The sequence below is a fragment of the Tripterygium wilfordii genome, chromosome 2, assembly GCF_013401445.1.
Source record: "Tripterygium wilfordii isolate XIE 37 chromosome 2, ASM1340144v1, whole genome shotgun sequence".
Taxonomy (NCBI): Eukaryota; Viridiplantae; Streptophyta; class Magnoliopsida; order Celastrales; family Celastraceae; genus Tripterygium; species Tripterygium wilfordii.
Genome location: NC_052233.1, coordinates 6131569 through 6155564, shown reverse-complemented (window position 1 = coordinate 6155564; position 23996 = coordinate 6131569). Strand labels below are relative to the sequence as shown.

At 35.8% G+C, this 23996-nt stretch overlaps 1 protein-coding gene, 1 long non-coding RNA gene and 1 pseudogene across 2 annotated transcripts; all 3 read left to right on the top strand.

Moving 5' to 3' along the window:
• The first annotated feature begins 1094 nt into the window (after window positions 1-1094).
• On the top strand, window positions 1095-3809 carry LOC120008457 (glucan endo-1,3-beta-glucosidase 9). The gene is made up of 2 exons (XM_038858783.1): window positions 1095-1553; window positions 2457-3809. Exons 1-2 carry the CDS (start codon window positions 1123-1125, stop codon window positions 3583-3585), a joined length of 1560 nt encoding a protein of 519 aa, XP_038714711.1. The 5' UTR covers window positions 1095-1122; the 3' UTR covers window positions 3586-3809.
• Window positions 3810-18012: 14203 nt separating this feature from the next.
• LOC120010458 lies at window positions 18013-20617 on the top strand (annotated as a pseudogene).
• Window positions 20618-20670: 53 nt separating this feature from the next.
• Window positions 20671-22456, top strand: LOC119981857. Its single transcript, XR_005464251.1, has 3 exons — window positions 20671-21169; window positions 22041-22093; window positions 22165-22456. It is a non-coding gene; the product is annotated as an uncharacterized LOC119981857 (long non-coding RNA).
• The last annotated feature ends 1540 nt before the right edge of the window (window positions 22457-23996 follow it).

Sequence of the window (23996 nt, the reverse complement as noted above, 5' to 3'; positions counted from 1 at the left end):
TTGAACCACACGGTTTAACGACTTACGGGTTAAAAACCTTTTTAAAAATTATAACTTTTTTGTCGAAGCACTCAGCATTTAAGTCAAAATATTTTACCTACAAATCCTTGTACCTGTCATTCTTTTATGTTAAGCTTGTGGTGATAAATTTTGTAAGACTTTCGATGTGGGATTTCCCACCAAAGAGAGAAAATCAGAAAAGATATAACAATAAATTAATTGAAAATTGTTCAATCATGATTCACTTCATGGATTGATGGGCCCATGACAGGCGTGGGTCCCATATTTGTTTTGGCTTGAAGCATTTTGTTTTTTATTTTCTCCCTACTTTAATAATAAATTTTTTTATATTATTATAAGTTTATAACTGTTTTTTTATGAAAATTCTTAAAACTAATTTCAATACCATGTTTATTACTGTCAAGTATGATATTATATTACTATATTTTTTTCTTTCTATCTTAAATTAATTAATTATCATTGTTGATCTATTTAGTAATTGATATAAAACGACACATAATTAAGTTAATATTTATAAATAAAATTAATTAATTAGAAAAAGTGCGGTTCAACCCCTTGACCCTTCGGGTTAATCGGTTGAACCTTCAAAATTTCTTCCACGGGTTGATGCGCGGGTCGAGTCTGATAACATTGGTCTAGATCTTAATTTGGATTATATTTACATTTACGGATCTTAATTTAGATTGAATTTCGGACGTAGTTAATTGATCAAATCCGGATTGATTTAAATCCGGACAATAACCTAATCCGGGTTAAGGTTCGGACAAGATTTTAGTATTTGGACTTGGACCCAGTTTAAATCGAACAAAAGTTTTGTATTTGGACCTAGATTTTAGACATATGATTTATATCAAAACTTGGTTTAATCCGGTTCAGATAAATTCGACTATCCAGACTGGATAGAGTTTTGCCACTCCTACCCGATGGAGTTGTGGCTACATTTGTTATTACTGGGTTTTCAGTGGTCTGTGGGCTTCAGTGGCCCAAGTGGCCATTGGCCCATGTTAAGTAATGACCCGTGTTAAGTAAATATGCTAAATAGACTATTAATCATGCAGCCCGTTAAGCAGTGTTCTGGTTTATTGGACAGACAAGACATTTATGCTCTCACGCTCATCACTGAAACTCGGAAAAGCCAACTTTCCGCTACCGTTAACTTTTTTTCTCTCTCCTCGTCCTCCTCCTTCTCTCTTTCTCATGCCTCGAACTCTCTGTCTCTTCCTCCTGGTTGTCTCGGCCTTGGGCTATCTGGCTGGAGCCATTGGCGTGAACTGGGGCACCATGGCCTCGCACCCGCTGCCCCCTCCCAAGGTCGTGGAGCTCTTGAAGTCCAACAACATTTCCAAAGTCAAGCTCTTCGATGCGAACCCCAATGTCCTTGAAGCACTGTCCGGGTCCAACATTGGAGTAACTGTGGGTATACCCAACTCAATGCTCAGAAATTTGAACAGTTCAAAGAAAGCTGCCGGGAGCTGGGTCCACGACAATGTTACTCGCTACTTCTCTACTGGTCGAAGTGGAGTTCGAATCGAGTATGTGCTGCTTTTGGGATTTAATTATTTTCGTTTTTGGTTCATTAGTTCGCATTTATATTATTGTTCATATATAGACTTGCAATGCATTTATTAATTGGGTATCTAGCTATTTTCTTTATGTCGTGGATTTGGGTTTGCTTTTAAATGTATTTATGTGTGTTTCATGATACCATTTTTGGGTTTTGGTTGATTCAATTGTGCGATCGAGGTTATGCTTCTTGTGAATGTAGTTGTTTGAAGCCCATGTTGGAGTGAATACTTTTCTTTGCTGTTTCACTTTCAGGAGTTTGAGAACGCTGGCTATTTTGCTGTTTCATGCTAATTGATACGAAATTGTTGTCAATTTAATAAGAAAGAAATCGTTGCATACCATTGGAGATCCCAATTATTCTGTGGAGATATCCTTAGCTGGTTATAGTGTAACTGAAGTCTGCCCTGCGACCCCAAGAATGAGCATAGAATGAAGTGGTGGGGGAATGATTATGTAACTAATGTGCTGATAAGAAAGAGTTGCTATCCATTATGCAAGATTGCAATCATACCTTGTATCTTTGTCCTATAAAATATAAGCCAGAAAGCAAAAATTGCTGCCACCAGAAAGAAAACAATCCTCCGTTTGATCCTTCCATTATTACTTTGATAGGCTTTCTTAATGTGCTTAATTTTGTTTATGTTCTTTGCTAGCTGCTCTTGATTGTTCGCATACATGAGCACAAACCATATCCCTATCTGTCCATTAAAGGCTTGATTTTAATTTTTTTTGAAGAGTCTGCAGGTTATTACCCTCGCTGGACTACCAGAATCAATGTGTTTTTTCTTTATCTGAACTTACCAGAACTTAGTTGGATTCTGCCCTGTGTGTTGCTTGTTCTGGTAATGCTGCTAACCACACATTTACAGGTATGTTGCAGTTGGAGATGAGCCATTTCTCCAAAGTTATGGCACACAGTATTTTCCCTTCATTATTGGAGCAGCTATCAACATCCAAGTCGCTCTAGCCAGAGCAAACTTAGCAAGTGAAGTGAAGGTTGTTGTTCCATGTAGTTTTGATGCTTTCCAATCTGAATCTATCTTGCCCTCTAAAGGACACTTCAGAACTGACCTCAACAAAACTATGATTGAACTCCTCACATTTCTAGGCAAGCATCACTCGCCCTTTTTCGTGACCATCTCCCCATTCTTATTTTTCCGCCAAAACAAGAACATTTCCCTTGACTTTGCACTCTTCAAAGAAACAGCTCGTCCTCATAATGACAGCCATAGAACATACAAGAACAGCTTTGACTTGAGCTATGATACACTGGTTACTGCATTATCAACAGCTGGATTCCCGGATATGGATATTGTTGTTGCTCAAATTGGTTGGCCTACAGATGGAGCACCCAATGCCTCCTCATCCATTGCAGAGACTTTCATGAAAGGGTTGACAAAACATCTCCAAAGCAAATCAGGAACCCCTCTAAGACCTCGAAATCCACCACTGGAAACGTACATTCTTAGCCTTCTAGATGAAAACCAAAGAAGCATCTCCAACGGAAATTTTGAGAGACATTGGGGTGTGTTCACTTTTGATGGCCAAGCAAAGTATCGTATGGATTTTGGCCAGGATCCAAGAACCTTGGTGAATGTGCAGAATGTTGAATACCTTCCTTCCAAATGGTGTGTCGTGAACAACAATAAAGACTTGTCTAATGCTTCTGCAAGCGCTGTAGGGGCATGTTCAACTGCTGATTGCTCTGCCCTATCTCCGGGTGGATCCTGTTTTAATATCACTTGGCCTGCAAACATATCGTTTGCATTTAATAGCTACTATCAGATGCATGATCAAAGGTTAGATAGCTGTGATTTTGGAGGGTTGGGTTTAATCACAACTGTTGATCCATCAGTCGATGGTTGTAGGTTTTCTGTTGAGCTTCAAACCTCTCAGTCAACATCCCTCTTCGGAGCCTCGAATTTTAGGTGGATGTTCTTACTGCTAATACACATATTTGCATGTTCTTTGAATCCTAGATTGTATATTTACATCTAGGGCGTTTTTGCCGGCTCTTAGATATGCATGGTGCATGACTGTTGCTGTACAATTTGTACTTATTATTTGTTTTGAAGAGAGACATGGGAATTGGCTGAGACTGTTGTTTGTTTACCCATTGTTTCTTCAATCAAATATATAGTAAAATGAGGATATGAGATATCATATTCTCATTTATTTTCTACTCATGTTATTTATGATAAAGAGAAATTATGAGTTGGGAATTTGTATTCTCACTTGAGAAAGCATGTCTGCATAGCTTTTGTACAATGACAATGCCAGTAGGTTGCATTATGCCCTGGCTGAAAAATAGTTTTCCAAATTTATTTTCATTTTTATGTCTCTGTAAACAATTTACATTTATGTTTTCATTCTTTTATTTGTGAGAAATGTTACATTTATAATTTCGGAGACAGAAGCCTACAGATCATCGCGCGAGATTCATCAGCAACGATTTGTCATATTAGATTCTCTAATGTAATACACTCATCTCCCAAGCAAATATTGGGCCATTCGATCAAGACGCACGTAATGGGTCACAGGCGTAGAAGAATATATTCCCGCACGTCCTTGTTAAAGCGGCAAGAACGAAATTTCAGAAGCCAAATAGTATACGAGGGTGCCTTAGTATCACTCATCTCTTGCGAAGATAATGTCTGGGGTGTACGGTCAAAACGGCGAATCTGCTCCTCCGTCTTACGGAGGCGGTGTAGAGTTTACACCTTATAATAACTGCCTTCATCAGAATGTAGAGTTTACACCTTATAGCTATGGACTCCACAGACTTACTTGACAGGAGTCTAACTCTGTTAAGCCAACTCAACATTTTCCGTTAAACATAACATACTTCGTTAACGGTAAATAAACAGAGTTTAACTAACAGAATTAATGACAATTTGAGTTCCTATCACAGTGGAGGAGGATATGGAGGCGACGCTGGTCGTAGTGAGTGGTGGAGGTCAGGGAGGGACATGGGGACCACGGGGGCCCTGGCCCCCCGAGTTCTTAATTTTTTTTTTATATATACTATTAAACTATGGGTTGCACTATTCAAACCTTCCCTACTTTCAACCTCTACACCTTTAATCAATTTTGTCAAATCAATAGCATGTCATGCCATGCACTCCATGATTGTCATTTGTCATACTCTCTTATATATAAATGATACATTCACGTTTTTGTCTAGTTGTCTTCAGTCTTCGTCCCCGCTATATATATATATATATAACTTTTCAATTATATCTATCTATCAATTGTATATAGGTATCCATTATATATTCTCTATCCTAATATATTCTCTGTATAGGACAGAGAATATATTCTCTGTCTGTACATGTGTACACATATATGTCTGTATGTACATGCCAAACACTATTAAAACCCCCTTTTTGTCATGTCATGCTAACATATATATATAACTTTTCAATTATATCTATCTATCAATTGTATATGGGTATCCATTGTATATTCTATGTCCTAATATATTCTCTGAATAGGACAGAGAATATATTCTCTGTATAGGACAGAGAATATATTCTCTGTCTGTACATGTGTACACATATATGTCTATAAATTGAGAAGAGTTCGCAGAGTATTTAAAGAAGCTGCAAGAGATAGCAGTAGTGTGTGAGAAAAAAACGAGAGAGTCTTAAAGTAGTTTGTTTTTGAGATAAAAGGAGACTGAACCTCTTGTGGATATGGATTACTTTAGTGATATTTTCGACTACCACTTGTCAAGTTGTTCAAGTAAACAGGTAAATACATATACTGATGTAAATTATATTGTTGTTTTTTTGTAAATACTCAGTGTAAATTATATTGTTTGTAGGGTGATTTTATCTCAGCCGAAATAAAGCAAGAAGACAAACATGCGGACGAGATGGTCGATAATATCAAAGTTAACAATAGATGTGAATTTGAAACTGATCAAGTGTTCAAATCGCGACAATCGATGATCGAGTGGGTTCAACAAACTAGACACAACTTGGGATATATCATCATCATTTATAGATCAGATATTGGTGGGTTCGGCAAAAAACACAGATTACAATTCAAATGTGATCGCGGTGGCAATTACTAGAGCAAGAAACCATCAACGAAACAGATTGGCACCAAAAAAATGGAATGTCTGTTCAAATTGAGAGGGAGGAAAATGAAGCTAGACGATGATTGGATGTTGGAGGTGGTGTGTGCGGAGTATAATCATGATCCTGCATTATATATGGAGGGACATCCATACCCCGATCGACTTTCTGAATCTGAAATTCAAATTATGGTTGACATGTCCGCACAAAATGCCAAGTCACGGGACATATTGGCGGAGTTGAAAAAGCGAGATCCGAACAATGTGAGCACCATCAGAACCATATATAATGCACGCAAGAAGCACAGAACCTCTGAGAGATCGGGTCAATCACAAATGCAAGTTGTGTTCTCTTTCCTCAACGATAAACAATACTTTTTCGATTATCGAGCAAACCATGCAACCAATGAGCTCGAAGATTTGTTCTTCGCACATCCTGGCTCGCTAGATCGATTGCGTGCATTCCCACACGTATTGTTGATGGATGCGACATATCAGACCAACAGGTATGGGTTGCCTCTCCTTGAAATTGTTGGTGTTACCTCAACTAGTCAGACTTTTTGCATAGCGTTAGCATATTTACACTCAGAAAAAGAGCCCAGTTATACTTGGGCTTTGGAATGTTTGCGATCCGCAATGCATGGATGCACTAGCCCACGAGTTATCATTACGGATAGAGAGTTGGGGCTGATGAAAGCCTGTGCTCGGGTATTTCCAGAGGCTTCGAAACTACTCTGTAGATGGCATATCTATCAAAGCATTTTAACCAAATGCAAGCCATCAATGCAAGACAATAGAGTTTGGAATGCATTTTACCGCATGTGGACTACGGTAATCGAGTCTGAAAATGAAAACGCGTGCATGAGTAATATGGCACGCCTTGAAGTAGTCTTACAGAAGTTCCCGACAGTGATGAAATAGCTGAAAGATGGGTGGCTGACACCATATAAAGAGATGTTTGTATCTGCCTGGACAGACAGATATCTGCATTTTGGGAACCACACAACTAATAGGGTCGAGAGTCAGCATGCCAAGCTGAAAAGATATTTGTGCTCGTCACAGTCATACTTGGAGAGATCCATGTCATGGATTCATTAGGTTATCTTGTCTCAGGACATAGCTATCAAAGCTAGCATTGAGAGAAGTCGAACCATCATCCAACACCGATTCAATATACCGCACCTTCGGGATTTATGTGGTTTTGTTTCAATCGAGGCGTTGAATTTGATGTTGATTGAGTTTGAGCGATCAAAAGATGTTGGACAGATTGCTTACAAATGCGGATGTCACCTTCGTAGGAGCTATGGACTATCGTGTGCTCACGAACAAGCCATGTACGTGAGCGAAGGTCATACTGTACCGCTTGATGCCATTGATAAATTTTGGAGAAAGCTTGATCTAATGCAATGTCAGTCGATTGAAGAGGATGACATTGACTGTAACGCTGATGTACAAATGTTCACAGAACATTTCAAGCAGCAGCCAAGACATGTAAAAGTCAGTTGGCTAAGGAAATTGAGGGAAATATTCAGACCTTCATCAACTTCTCTTCGTGAACCGGCTGTGAAGACCAACACTAGAGGGCGTCCGTCCACAAAGAAAAAGGTAGCCACCAACACTCGTAATAATCCAACAGCATATGTCATTGATGGGAGTGATTTTGTTCAGCCTCGGGAGCCTCACAGACACAGTTCTTCATCCGGACGCCCCGAATCGAAGATTTTTGAATACGATTTTTTCCAATCTTATGAACCAGAGAGACACAGTTGCTCCTCAATTTACAATACTCAGTCTCTCTCTACACAGGAAAGTTTGATATTAAGAAAGGAAAACTACTCTTTACGATCCTATATTGATCAGTTTTCAGCTATACTGCATCCTTACATCAGGGACGTGCAAGATGTAAAAGCTGATGGAAATTGCGGCTTTCGATCGATAGCTGTGTGTCTTGGTCATGGGGAAGATGAATGGCCCAATGTTCAGTATAACCTGATGGCAGAGTTGGAAGCATTTTGGAAACAATATGTTGAAATACTTGGCGGTGAAGAGAGGGCATACAGTGTTAAACACTCACTGAACTTTTTTCAAGATGATGTTGCAGCACCATTTGAGCATTGGATGACAATGCCAGATATGGGTCTATTGATTGCTTCTGCATACAATGTGATATTGCATGTTCTTCATCATGCAAAGAGTTGGACATATCTACCACTACGTACAGCTCCTCGATCACCCTATCTACGCGTTGCCATTGCTATAGGGCACGTAAATGGTAATCACTACGTCAAAGTTGGTTTGACAAGGAATTATCCAATGCCTCCCATCACACCCGAATGGGTTCACTGTAGGCATACTTGTGCAGCTGCATGGGCGACTCCGTATGCGGAACGATTAGATGCGTACATGCACTCATATGGATTCATCAAATCTTCATCTGAAACTTTTATTCATGTACTTGAATAAATTATTGTCTATGTCTTACAAAATTATTAAATTAATATCAAAAAAATATAATTTCTCTTTTCTTTACACAAAAATTAAAAAAATAATAATAATTAAAAAAACCAAACAAAAAATCTTATATATACTTATATATAAGTATATATCTATATATATACTTATATATATATATATATATATATATATATAAGTATATATCTATATATATGTGTGTATGTATGTATATATCTATATATATGTGTGTATGTGAGATGAGACATGATGAAAAGACATGATATGACAAGACAAATACTGACAACCTAGGGGGGAGGGGGTTTAAAATAGGGGGGTTTGTTTATCAATTTCCATAAACTATTAGACTGTATAATCTCAGTAGGTAATATAATATTTATTACTCGAGTTAGTAGTTAGTGTTAAACTCTTTCAAACCTAACCCTAGCAATGGTAAAAGAACGGTTTACAGAGGAAGAAGACAAAGAGGACAGAGAGAAGAAATCATCTTCATTTCATATCATTCATAAACTACTGCTTTACAATACTACTAAACTACCTAATATATCCTTTCTTAATCACTGACTTAAGCTAACATACACCAATAGACGTGAGCCACATCATCACAATTCTATTGAGCTTAAAAGAACATGAACCAAGCCACTAAATCACTAACTGATACTAATAGGAACTATGTAAAACAATACAATGACACTTAGGTTCCTATCATTTAGTAATTCTAAAAAGGAAAAAAAAAAACACAAACCCTATTACTTTACTCGAAAATCGCAATCCTCACCGTTCTTTGAAGCTCAACGCCTTAGGAGATCTCGGTGCCCTTGCTTTGGTGTTATCAGTGCATAAAAATAAAGAAAGGTAATTTTTGATGAGTTCTTTACAGAATTACAGTCATGGATAAGATGAAGGTAATTACAATTGTTTTGTTCTTTTTGTGCAGTTATTAGGGTTTTTTCTTGAAAAATAACCCCCGATAATAAACATTTTTTAAATATAACTCCTCTTTTCAAAAACACTTAAATCTAACCCTTTTAATGCAGGAATAGACGATGTTACCCTTGTACCGACAAAAAGTCTGCAAATTGCATAGTAACCATCTCGAGATGCGGTTTCCCTATCCTTTCATGTTCTCCTTCTTCACACGCGAGACAATTTCCATTTTTTCTGTCATCTTATTCTTCTTCTTTCTGTCAAGACATACTACGTTGCCATTTTCTACTGGTTTTTTTACCCATGAACAACGAACAACGAAAGCGACTAAGGTTAGTCTCTTTTCATGGCTTCACAGCGCTGGTTTACGTTTTTTTTTTGAATTTTCATTGATATTGCCTTGTACTCCGTGAGTTTTTGAATAATGGGTTTCGTGTTCCACTTCGTTTATATATCTGAGAGTTTTAGAAGATGTTAGTGAAACAGTCTTGCATGTAACATATATGTTAGGGTTTTGGGTTTCTTTGGTTATGTTGTAGAAGGCATGCATGTTGGTTGTTTTTTGTACTGTATGGTTATGGCTGCTGGATTAAAACGTAAACGACTTTTCTTAAGTTTTTGTTGATCATGTGGTAGAAAGTGCAGTACTGTTGATGAAAGTTTGTAAATTTTTCGTTGATAACTGTATTATTTTTAGGTTGATAAATGTATTATTTTTAGGTAGAAATTGCAGTCATGTTCATAAAAGTTTGTAACTTTTTCGTTGATAATTGTATTATTTTTATGTTGATAACTATTTCTATTTATATTGATAACTCATGGTTTTCGTTGATAAATGTATTATTTTTAGGTTGATAAATGTATTATTTCTAGGTTGATAAATGCATATATTTAAATTGATAACTTATAGTTTTAGTTGATAACTGTATTAGTTTTGTGTTCGTTTATATGCAAAATTCACATAAAATGACATATAAAATTCCCATCGATGAGAGATTTGTTGCAAAGGTTTTGTCGTTTTCTAAGGTATTTGAAACCATCAGCGACATCAAAAGTAAGCTGAACGAAGATCAGCTTACTTTGTTTAGGGGATCTTGTTTTGGATCCTTCCTCCAACTAAAAAACATGAAATGGGCTGCTCAGATTGTACATCAGCTCCTCATAAGACAAATACAATCTAAAGAAGGTGAAAAAGAAGGGAGGTTGCCGTTTCTTATAGGTGGTAAAAAAAACTATTTTTTCAATAAGAGAATTTAACCTCATCACAGGACTGAGGTGTCATTCCATACCTGACATGGGTTCATTGTTGCAAGAGATGGAGCAAGATGAAAAACCTAGGGTGGGTTTGCGAGATAAGTATTTCAGAGGTAGTTATTCAATTACTTGCCAAGAGTTACAAAAGACATTCATGCAGTGCCAAGACACTTACGATGTCTTAAAGCTTGCACTTGTCTACTTTGTGGAGGCTGTGCTCTTGGGAAGGGATTTGAAATTACTGATTGATGTTGATTTGCTGAAATTGGTTGATAACTTGGATCTATTCAACAAGTATCCATGGGGTACTTTGTCTTACAAGAAAACTATTCAGTCCTTGACAAATTGTCTTGTTGGTAGATCCCAAAAATTTAAGGAGAAGAAAACTGGCTATGAGTGGTACAATCTCTTGGGTTTTCCCTGGACTTTTCAGTTGTGGGCTTATGAAGTTGTGCCCAACATTGCATAAAATTTTACAAACTGTGTTGATGTAAAAATGCTGCCCAGAATGTTGAAATGGTCATCAACTAAGGCACCAAAATCCAAGACTATCAATGATCTACTGAAAGACGAGGAGATAATTATATTTTTTCTCGTTGATAATGAGAATGTTTACAGTTATAATTTAGATGTTTACTTTGTTAATGATAATGTTTACGTTAGTAATGTATATGTTTACATTGATAATGAAAATTTTTACGTTGATAATTACCATGTTTACGTTGATAATATATTTTATTTTTGTTGATAAGTGTATTATTAGGTTGATAAGGCTTTAAAATATTGTTTTTAATTTATATGATTTTTAGCATCTTCAGGTTCAAGTCAGTGAAATGGTTTCCACACATTCAAATCGTGACTAGGAGTGCACAGCTAATATAGATGGAAATGTTGGAATCGTAGTCAAGAAGGCAAAGAAAAATAAGCAATCCATGCATAAGCCCGAAGTTGAATCTGATTTCAGTTCAGCTAAAAGTTGGATGAAACAACTGAGTTGGGATTGATTGTGAGTACCTTAATATGGGGATTGATCAAGGATACTCTTTCTGAATTTGAAAATAAAATTGATGGGAAGAAAAATGATATTTTCGTAAGACTCAGTTCTATTGAGCAGGAAATTGTGGGCCTAAAATCGGCTCAGAAGGTTGAGAAAAAAGAAGAAGAGAAGAGAAGTGTAGAGGAAGAAGTTGAGAAAGAGGAAGAAAATGGGAAAATTAAGAGGAAGGTTGTGACGATGAGGACGCAAAAAAAGGGGAAGCAGATAAAGAAAGATACTCTTAGAAGGAGCACTCATTTAATGCCGAAGGCAGATAAAGAAAGAGCAGAGTTAGAGGAGTTAGAGAAGAAGAAAAAATTGGGGTTGGACATGCTTATTGCCAGGAGAAAGAGGGCTTCACCGAAGAAGAAGCCAGAAATAGATGATGATAAAGAGGGAGTTGAGCAAGGGGATATTGACATCCAGGAAAAGGGAGATATAACCATCATCAAGGGGGAAAAGACATTGATAGATGACACATCCAATGAAGATTTGGATAAGGTCATTAGCAATATTGTTGAGAAGGTAGAGCACTTGCCAAATGAATCTACCGATGATGATGATGATGCCAATCGATTTTACATTGCTTCCCATGTTGATGATAAGAATGATCACCCTGAAGAAGATAAGATGGTTGTTGAGCAAGGTCGACAAAAGGTGGAGTCAGATGAGAAGGTTGATAATGATGATAGTAAGGTTGATAATTCTTCTGTAGTTGATGAGAAGGTTTACAATGATGAGATTAAGGCTGGTAAGAAAGTTGAGGCCAATGAGATTATGGTTGGTATAACTGATGTTAAGGTTGATCAACCTGATAAACATGTTGATTTTAATTGGGATAAGGTTGATAATACCGATCATAATATTGAAAGGGCTAATGTCTCGGTTGAGGAAACTGAGAAGGAAGAAATGAATGATGGGATTACTTATATTGATGATGAGGAGGATGATACTGATGATGATAAATTACGTTTGTTGACAAAGCTGACAACCGAAGGTCAACTATATCATAGCAACCGAAGGTTACCATATACGGACCCTTCCAGGAAGAAGAGAAAGGTCTAGCCAGATTTCAACCCAATTTTAGAGTATCCTAAAGCATGGGAAGTTGAAATGAATGAATTCTACAAGAATCCTCTCAATCAGGAGCAGATAATTGATTTAAACGTCATTGATGCAAAGAAAGATTGGTTTGATACAATAATCGACCCAAGCATGTTGTTATTGAATACGGTACGCACTTATAACACTTCATTTGACATTAGTTATGGTATTATGATATAATTATTTTTACATTAGTTATTCTGTTAATGATATACAAATTTTCACAGCATCTTGACATGGCAATGCATTTCATTCGTAAAAGAATGGTTGAAAATACTGATATATTCACACAAAAATATGTGATTATGGATACGTATTTTCATGTAAGTAATTATATTATCGTTGATTTTATAAATGTTTAGATTGACATCTTCATTTAACTTTTCGTTTATAAGATACATTAGTTTCGTTTGTAACATATATATTTTTTCATTGACAAATTCAATTTAAATTTTTTTCAGACATATCTCAACATGCGTTACAAATTACACAAAGAGAACACTAATCATTCATATTGGGATGGTGATAATCTTCTTCTTCATTTTGTTGATGGATCAAGGGAAGGAACTGTCTCGTGGTCCAATTTGGACAAGGTGTATTTCCCAATTAACGTAACTTCTGATCAATGGGCGGCTGGATGCATAGAACTTGAAAAGAAAAGGATCCTTTGTTATGATTCACTTGTCAAACACACAAGACAAGAGAGGTGCAATACTGAAATGAAATCTATATCAATATTGATTCCTAAGATGCTCGTGTGTGCCAAAGTAATCGTTGAGGACTCTCCATGGCCTGTAGAGCGTGTACCTGATGTTCCTCAACAAGAAAACGGGTAAGGTTTTCATTTCCTTTAATCCATTAAGTATTAATCTAACCGATAATTTATCTAACTTTGCTGCCTTATTCTTGTCAGATCCGACTGTGGCATGTTCTGCATTAAATTCATAGAGTTCCTTAGCGTCGATAAAGAAGTTACAATTTTGAAAGATCAGGACATGGCATATATTCGGAAAAAATTTACAGTCGAAACATGGAAAATAGGGATGTTGAGAATGTAATTACGATTTCAGGAACTTATTAACTATATTTAATTTATACAACTCTACTTATATCATTTCTATGTGTGATATATTATATTCATCAATGAAAAAGTTACAGTAATAAACGTTACAAATAATAGTTATCAACGAAAAATTAGGGACCCTAACAAATAACTATCAACGAAAAAGTTCAACCATAATTCTCATAGTGCTGACGTACTAGGGTGTAAAGCAATGGGCTCACTACAAGTTTGACGGTTGTGACCATCTTGTTTGTAATGATTGCATTTTCTTTTTTGTATTTGCTCACCGGAGGATGGTATTCAACGTTTCCTTGGTCTTCCACTTTTTCTCCTGATTTCTGGTGGTAGCATAACTCTCACTTCCTCAATCAACACATTAGTGTCTATGTTCAAAACAGGGTTGACTGGTTCTGTGTATGCCAATAGAAGCATATCAGTACGGTAATAAGGCGAAAACAAGGAAATTGTTGGTAATTTCCTAACTCTACATGCTGTAAAAACGTGGACGCAAGGTATCTGGTCAATATCAAAAACTCTACAGGAGCAAGTCTTGCTGGTCAAATCCACTTGTCCTCCAACATCATCGTCTTTAACAAGAAAAAGTAGTTATATTAATAGGCTCTATAGTCATGACTCTAGCCCTGCCAATTTAACTTAAACTTTAATTATCAACGATAAAAATTATAGCAGTCAACAAAATTATAACATAAACTAAATCATTTGTAAATGAAAAAACTATTAAACTATAAATGAGAAAACTTAAGTAGTAAACGGAAATGATAATTATCAACGAAAAAGTTTGTCAACCAAAATAACAAAATTCTAAATGAAATAAATAAATCATCAACCAAAATTCTCAACGTTATCAACGAAAAATAAATTACGTTACATACCTATCCCTTCTTTCTTCTGAAACTTTATCATTATAGTCAGTCAGTTCGTCTTTCATTTCAACAGCTATTGATCGTCTCTCATGAAACCATCGTTGTAATAAAGATTGCAGATGATCCATCAACTTTGTAATAGGTAAGTTTCGAGCATCCCTCAATATTCCATTTAAGCATTCAGCAATATTGGTTGTCATGATGTTATACCGATGTCCAAGAAAATACGTTCTAGACCATTTCTCAAAACTAGCTTCACTCAAATACTTGAAAACATTACCTGCATTGAAACTGCGTGTTTGATTCATATTATGGTGAAACTCCATCTTATCATATGCCTTTGCTGCCTTTTAGAATACAGGGATGACGAAATCACTAAAATTTTTGAACTTCAAATTCTGACGAAGGTGATACATGCGAGCACCATGTATGGCCTCTAGAAACACTCTCCGGATACCTTTTTCAATACTTGCATTCCTATCCGAGATAAAAACAAGTGATTCCATGCTTCCAATAGATGCATTCAATTTTTCAAAGAACCATGTCCACGCATCATCATTTTCTGAATCACCTACTCCAAATGCCAACGGATAAACCTGATTGTTTCCATCCAAACATGTGGCAACAAATAATGTTCTAAGATATTTACCTTTCAAATGAGTTCCATCAATACAAATTACAGGTCTTATACAAGTACGAAAACTCTTAATGATGGACCAAGGGCCATGAAACAGTATTTGAATCGATTGATAGAATCCGACTCAATATATGTTATTATTCCTGGATTTTTTGATTCCAATTATGCAAAAAAAAAAGGGAAGTTCAGCAAAAGATTGTTCCGGCGTACCATGCAATGAATGTAGGGCACTCTCTCTAGCCCTCCAAGCTTTCTCAAAAGTGATAGAAACTCTATGCACTCTCTCAAAATCCTTCACAATGTCATTTGGTCTATAAATGCAACTAACCCCCTCGTATTTAGACTTAATACATTCCCTCACAACCCAACTTGTTGCTTGTCGAGCTTCATTAAATTCAAAACAAGAAGAAGACAAATGTTTGTCACGATATACATTTATCATGAAAAAATAAGTGTCCTTTAACTCTTGTTGCTCGAAGCCACCACTTGCATTCACTTACTTTGCATTTAACAACAAAAAGAGTTTTTGTTGTCGATTTTGCCACTTTGAATTCGAAGTGCAAATGAAGCGCATGTATGCATAGCTTTTTAAACAAGCTCTTTTGTCTGGAAATATTTCTCCGACTTTCAAAACAACATATGCATCATCATGTACAACAGGTGAGATCATATTGCCACAGCTTTGCGACGTACCAATTGAATTAGAAGGGGCAATTCCAGCATTACCGTTAGAAGAAAATTTTTTTGGGGCAGTTGTATGATCATTGGCGTTAACTTCTGATATATTTATCTCAGGTTTGTTACAATCATCAATGTTTTTGTTGAATCCAATTATGTCGGGTTCATCAAACAATTATGTATCCGCAATATCAAATCGGTCATCATTTAAGTCAAAATTTACCTCAGTATCATCATCATATACCTCTTTATTAGTGGTTGAAATGCATAGAGATGTCCCAGGTATGCTCCTGTCGCTGTTGCATCGTACAAAAAACAAACGTCCCTATCACCTTCAATCTCAACAGGTTCAGTTGGACCATGGACATTGAAAATATGATTCAATTGGATGTTATGTGTCCGACGATCGATATTGGTCAATTCGTATACCATATCCAATAATTGGTCATACGAAATGTCATTTGGAATGATCATGCCCTTACTCTTTCCATCTTTATATGCATAACTGAGACCAACCTTTTCCCAAGACCCACAATAACGAACCAATATGCTAACCTCTTCCATTTCTGAATCACAAAATTAGTGAGTATTCAACGAAAAAATTAAACAATTTTAAACGAAAAGTAACACAGTTATCAACCAAAACTTACATGTGAAAAATTACAAACCGAAAACATGCAAGTTGTCTCAACACCAAGTGTACTACACTAAAGGAACCTAATCCCCAAACTATAAACCAAACAACGAACTAATATGATAACCATAAAATTGCTATTCTTCATCGAGATTGGTTGCCTTTTGATCAATTTCTATGACATCCTCTGCCATATCTGCATTGGGCTCATCATCATTTGAATATTTGTAAGTAACAAAGACATTCATACATTCGTATTCATTAACTGCTTCAATCATATATCTTATATCGCAGTTGTTCTTCAATATTCGAAGTTCATCCTCTAGATCTTTGATACCTGGTACCTAGTAGTAGCACTCATCATATGTTTCATACCCTAAACCCTCAAGACACAATTCAATGTCAAACATGGATATCGAATAAGGGTCACACTTCAATTCGTCTATGAATCCTCCAACGTACTTCACACGAGGGGATACTCCTGGAAAGAATTGAAGAATCCCAGAATGATGAAGTATAAGTGTAAATTTTCTACTGTTTTCGACTACTCTAACCATCCTATTCATTATGGCTTTAGCCTTACATTTTTTTATTGGTCGAACCATCTTCTGCGCTATGCATCTAGCCGTGGTTAAAGTCTTTGGTTGAGAAACCCCCTTCATTGAAATCGTGATATTATCAACGCTATAAATGTTCTATCAACGAAAAAATTGTCTGAGTTGAACGAAAACAAACGAAGTTTCTAACGGAAAATTTGCCTCACATCAATGAAAGAAAATATAGTTCTCAGCAAAAAAAAATGCATTTATCAATGAAATATTTGTACTAGTATACTAACTTATAGATATGACAGTTTCCAACACCAAATGCATTACACTAACCTTAGTTTAGTGCTCTATCTTCCTTCTCGACTAAAATGGCAAGCAAAAAATGAGCACAAAAGGTTGTATGGTAAAAAGCAGCTTCGATTAGGTAGGAGACAAAGGGCTGGACACTTAGCGACGACGGTGAGCACTTCTATGTTCAACGGGATCGAAGACGGAGCTTGCGTTGCCGACTTTAGGCTTGTTTGTGTCGTGGGCGACGTCGCTATGGCAGCTTACGAAGCTTAGACATCGCGACACTTCAACCTTGAAGATTAGCTTGGGCATATGGATTTCACTAGATCTGTGACAAAGTTTGAAGGAAAGAGGTATAGATGAGACGGTTTTACTGGGTTTGAAGGAGAGAGATAGTGGTTTCGTAGAGAGAGGGAAGTGGTTTTAGGAGGGAAATGGTTTTAGGGTTTCAAGTGAGAGGGAAGTGCATGAAAGGGCATCTATGTCTTTTCCTTTACTGAAAGGGTCAGATTTAAGTGTTTTGAAAAGAAGGGTTATATTTAAAAAATGTTTATTATCGGGGGTCATTTTTCAAAAAAAAAACTCAGTTATTACTTGACTGTGCAAAGTGCAATACCATATTGCACAAATCGATTTCGCATCGCATCTGCCAGGTTAGTTTGAGTTTCAATTTTGTTATTTCTTTGTTTTTTGTGCTTATCCAGTTCTCCTTTGGTTTTGAAATAAATGTCATGATTGGTTGTTTGAAATCCAATAAAATTGTCCAACTAAGATTAATTTGAGAATGTTATTGTAAATTTTATTTTTTTAACAGATATGGAGAAGTATTTGATTAAAAGGTCAAATTATGAATCATCACCTACTTGCGGAGATGGTTCTCGTAAGGAAGCTCAAATAGAAGTTAATTTAAATGAGTTAGCAAGCGACCCAGGCCTTAGGAAAAAAATCTCAAGTTATCATCCCAATGATCAAGATAAAGTTCGTCGGTCATATTGGCTTAAAGGTCCCACTCAACCAAAGTTAGAGACGTTTCCAGACACTTTTTATGGATGTAATTCTAAACCAAGAAAGTTCAATCAATCTTGGTACTCCGATCCAAACTCATATTGGTTGGAGTATAGTGAAGCAAGTTGAACTTTCATGTCTTTTCTTATTAAGTCATGTTTTACACTATTTGGTGTTACTTTTTCTGCTTATGTTTAATACTTTATGAATTTTTTTCAGGAGCATGATCTGGATCAATGAATTCAAAGTATGGTGGTTATGTTTTTCTTGTAAGTACATGTTATTTATGTATTCAGTGATACTTTTATTTTTCATTTTGATTTGTGCTATAATCAATGAGAAATTAGGTCATTTTTAGTAAGTAGTCCAAAAAAAAATTTTCAGGGGTCAACCCCATCAAACTTTTGACCCCGACATACTATGTATTTTACTTCTTTGAGTCAGTTTTTCATTTGTTAAGTTTTTCAGGTGATGGGGGTAATTATATCTCCTACAAGGGAGCTGTCATCGCAGATATTTCATGTGGTGCAACCTTTAATATCGACATTGTCGAATGTTAAATCTATCCTTCTCGTTGGTGGTGTAGATGTAAAAGCAGATGTGAAGAAAATAGAGGACGGAGTAAATTTGTTGATTGGCACCCCTGGGAGAATATATGATATAATGGAACGTGTGGATTCTTCGGATTTTAAAAACCTTGAGGTGCTTATTCAAACATTGATTTTCTTGTCTAAGCAAGCCCTAGGGAGATTTGGCAAAGAGAGTGTAATTAACTGTCTGGTGCAACAAATGAATGAAAAACCAGTAACTTATTTCATATTGCATATTATTGATTAAAGATTCCTCCATCGGGAAATTTACCATTATTGTTTTGTCTTTTGATATAAGATATAATGATCTTCATGGTACTTTTACTGGTTGGAACAGGTTTTTATTTTAGATGAGGCTGATAGGTTGTTGGATATGGGATTTGCAGAAGCAGGTAAATTATATTTTCTCTCGATTGCCAAAGCTTCGAAGAACCGGTCTTTTCTCAGCAACTCAAACTGAGGCTGTTGCAGAGCTATCCAAAGCAGGATTAAGGAATCCTGTGAGGATTGAGGTTCAAGCAGAAACAAAATTCATAAATGATTCAGCATCATCGCAACAATTGTCGTCTTCCAAAACACCTTCAGGCCTTTACCTTGAGATATATTGACTGACTGCCATGTCTATTTCATGTAACATTTCAGAAAACAATCGTGTTTTAACTTATTATCTGTCACGTTGGTGCTCCATGTCATCTAAAGTTTTTTTTATCAGAACTGTATCATTAATTTATTTCTCATTCTTTGCCGTAAGTTTTGTACGTAGGAGGGTGAGCAAGTGCCAAAATCACGTTGGTGCTAGGATAAATCTCGTGAGAAACAACGGAAAAAGAATTTACAAGCCAAGAAGGAAGCTCAACAGCAAGTGGCAAAATTCCTGAAGCCCAGCAAGCCTGCAACTGTTGCACCTTCTGCCATGAGAAACAAAACAGCCAAACAGAGACGTGCTGCCCAGACAATTGAAGATGCAGATGAGCTTACTCGGGACTATCGCCTTCTGAAAAAATTGAAAAGGGGGGCTATTGATGAAACAGAATATGCAAAGTTAACTGAAACTGGAGATTTACTTTGAAGTGCATGATTTAAAGGTTGATGTCTTTTGAATTCAGACTATTGCCTTTTGGGCTCCTATTCGCCCCCGACGTGGAGTTCGGTTTTGTGAAAAGGAATCCTGAACCTTCTCTTTAGCAGAAGTCCAGCAATGAGGGCTTGTTTTGGAGATTTAATTACCGACAAAGTATGACAAAAGTTGTTCAATGAGCTCTCACTCACTGTTAAATTTGGCTTTTTGGCCAGTTTAGGGTTTAGGATATTACATTTGTGTTTGTTTCACTAGACATTATAGGGATCATGCCAAATGGGCACTAAAGACATTTGTGAACATGGACTTACAAAATTATTTAATTATAATTAATATTGGAATTAAAGCAAAACTAATCAATCTTCTTCTTGCATACTTCCCATGAACTGAGTACTTGTTTTGCACTGCCTCCCACATGAACAAAGTAGAAGAATCTGTCATTAGACTTGCAAAATTTTATTTTTTTGACATGTATCAGCACTCATTGTTACGAAGTGTTTAAGGATTGCCTGTATGTTTCATGTTCCTGCAATTCTCCTTGGAATAATTGTGCTTTCAAAGATATCTAGAGACAACAGCATCAATGAGGAGTAGATCTGGTCATACCTTAATTGTTTTACTTCTACTTTCTTGTACTAATACATATGCCCTCAGTGATAAGTGCACGAAAAGACGCAACGTTTCTGATATTGTTAGATTATTGCAGTGGAACAAATTCAACTTTGAAGCATTCATTCATTCCAATATTGGAACTGTAGTTCTAGCTGCTTCTTTTTTCTCATATCAGTAACCATCTTGGTTTGGTTTTGTCATGAAATTGTGTGTATATGGAAGTCCTTGACCAAGGCAAGAACCCTAGATCACTAGTACTACCATATTAATAATAGATTTCAAGAATTTATGTTAGAGAGATGCTAACCTTCCCTTCAATAACACAAATTAAAACAAATTATTATAAACTTCAGTTAGTATTCAGAAGAAAATTCTAGCTAGTTTGCTTCACTTTCACATGCTACAGTTGACTCCCTCTGCTTAAATACCATCTTTTAGGGTGCGTTTGGTTGAGCGTGTGTGCCTAGTGTCACATGCTCAACCTCGCCGACCAACCAAACGCACTGCAGAAGAAAAACATGCTCTGCAATTGAGAGTATTTTACTTCCGCTAGGTCAGATTCCTTCATTACCCTCCGACCCTCTCCGTTTACGATCATGGCTGCTCCTTCTTCCTTGCAGACCAGAGCACCATTTGGCTCCATTATTACTTCAACTGAGTTGACGATCCATTCCTTTCACCTAATCAGGTACGAAATTGTTTTTTTTTCAACGATTTTCGTTTTATCCGTTTATGGGCGTTACTGTGATCTGGGTCTTTGCTTTTATGTAACTTCTTAAATTATGGAGGATGTAAATTGGAGTACAAGCTATGACATTTAAATGGATGTGGTTTTGTGAGTTGATGTTAAGTTGGGGTTGCGATGATGAAATTATTGTTTTTGTCGTTGTTTGATTGATTGGGTAGAGCATTATCTATGGCCCTTTTTCATCAAATTTATTTTGGGATGGCAAGAACTGTGCTTTTATTTCCGGATCTGAATTTGTTGGATTTGGTTTTTAGGAGCTTAGTGGTGGATATAGGTTGCAGTAATATCAGGTTATGTGCATAGAAACTAGAAACTTTGGCATCTCTGCAGAGTCTTATATCCAGCTTGTCTTCTTGTTCCCTTTTGTGATTGCATCATCATTTGAAGAGAAGTCTATCAACCCTTTTAACTTGAGTTGAATCATCATCCCCCATCGCAAATCTCTGTTTCTATCTGAATGCATGTATTCTATTGAGCTTTGTCCTAATTTGAATCTTGTTGCATAGGAACAGTTGAATCCTTGGTATGAATTAAACTGATAATCTTAAAAGTTCTCCTGATACTAGGCATTGGCATTGTGTGTTAGTCTTGTATCCTCGGAATGGCCTTTTCTGTTTAATTAACTTGTTTGTGTAAATGCGTTATTGATCTATGCTAGAGTGGCATTTTCTTATGGAGAAATCTCTCAAAATTATGTTGATGTCAATATTTTGTTTGTGTCCAGTAATTGACGATTGATGTCAATAGTTTTGCTGACAGATATGGATGATATTATGTGTAAATCCTGATATTTTTGTGGTGCATTTATTAGATTTGTGGTGATGGCACTTATGGAACAGCATCAGTAAGGCTGTGAAGCTTTTGGTGAGTGTAGCAATGTAGTTTTATATCCTAGTATTTTGTGTTAGCTTTTGAAAGTTGCCATTTTTTCGCAGGTTTGCAATTATGCTCCTGATCTGATCTTGCTAGAACAATTTCTGGGTTGATCTTCTCATCCAATGATCCAAACTTCCAAGCAGAATCGCTCTCTATTCTTGGCTTCGCAATATCAAGAAATTGGTGGTGTAACTGTAGAAAATTGGATCAAGGAAAAGATATGCTCAGTTATTGATATGAATGATGGGAAGCCCCTTCTGTTTGAAGATGACTGCCTTGGCCCTTGAGGAAGTGGATTTATGTGTGTTTAATTATAATGATAGAATCCTTTTCCTTTAGCAATTTTAAATGATTTTTTTTGTTAGATATATGCTTAATGTCCATATAGGTAATTTCACATTACTCCATGTCAGAGTATTTTTTAGTTTCAACAAACACCTTGTTGATTGGCGTATAGTTTTAACATATATCGATAATATATACTCTAAAGTATACCCTATCAGTCATAGTGCTTGTTTGGCACAACTGATAGCTTAGCAGTCCCGCTTTGCACAAAACCGTTGTACCAAACAGCCCAGAAGCTCCGGATAAGAGCTTCTAGGATGGCGTCTCACAATTTTTTTTTTCATTTTTTTAATCGCGGGCCCCACGTATAATAGTGACTTTTTTGGTAGAAATTAATGTGGGTCCAATTTTAATAATATATATTAAATACAATTATTTAGTTTAAAATACTGTTATTTTAATTTATATTTTATAATATATATTTAATATATACTATTAGTTTCATAATAAATATTTAATATACTATTAGTTTAACTTATATTTTGGATTTGTTTGGTAGAGCGATTGGATTGATTTTCAATACTAACGGAAAAACTGTGAAAAAAAAAAAAGAGTTTAAAGCTGTGAAATATGTTCTGAGATGTTTGATGAACTAATAGTTGACGCTAACGGAAAAGGACTAAAAGTGTTATCTAGAATTTAATATTAAATTTAATCTAATAATTAATTTATTAATAGATTAATTTTAAGCATAAATTATAAATATCAACTTTAAAAATTATATTAAATTTTTTATCATTACATTAAATATCTATATATGAGCTTTTATTATAATATTAATTATAACAACAAAATATAAGTTAAACTAATAGTATATTAAATATTTATTGTGAAACTAACCATATATATTAAATTATATTATAAAATATAAGTTAAAATAACAGTATTTTAAACTAAATAACAATATTTAATATATATTATTAAAAATGTGGCCCACATTAATTTCTACAAAAAAAAAGGAAAAATTAAAGATTAATCCCTTGTCGAAAAGTTTTGTTCCAAGAAGGACACTCTTAAAAGTCTTATTCCACAAGGTTCATGTAGTTTGAACTAATATTCCAAAAAAGACAAAAGGTTAAAATATATGGTTTTATTGTCTAAAATACCCTCATCTTCATCGTCAAACATGGCACATACCTCCCGCACATGATTCATCTCTGACCTCCGTCGGAAGTTTCGTCTCCGCCGCTAGAAGCTTCTTCTCCGTCCCTAATGGTTTATTCGAGAGTTCTATGACATTTTTTAGTGATTTTTCATCTCGATTTTTGTTGTATTCGAATTAGATATACTCATACTCACCACGGGACCTATAGATCTTGTTGTTTTCCTTCGATTTATCATCACATCATTATTTTCTGCATTTTCTGTAGTGATTTTCGTGGTTTTTTGGGACCTACAGACTGCAGGTGATATGTTATCTGTTTCGATTAATTTGATATCTGTCATAATGTTATGTCTTGCTAAATGTTATCTGTCTTGTTAAAATGTTATCTATTTTTTAATGAAATGTTATCTGTTTGAAGTTTCGAAACAGATAACATATCAA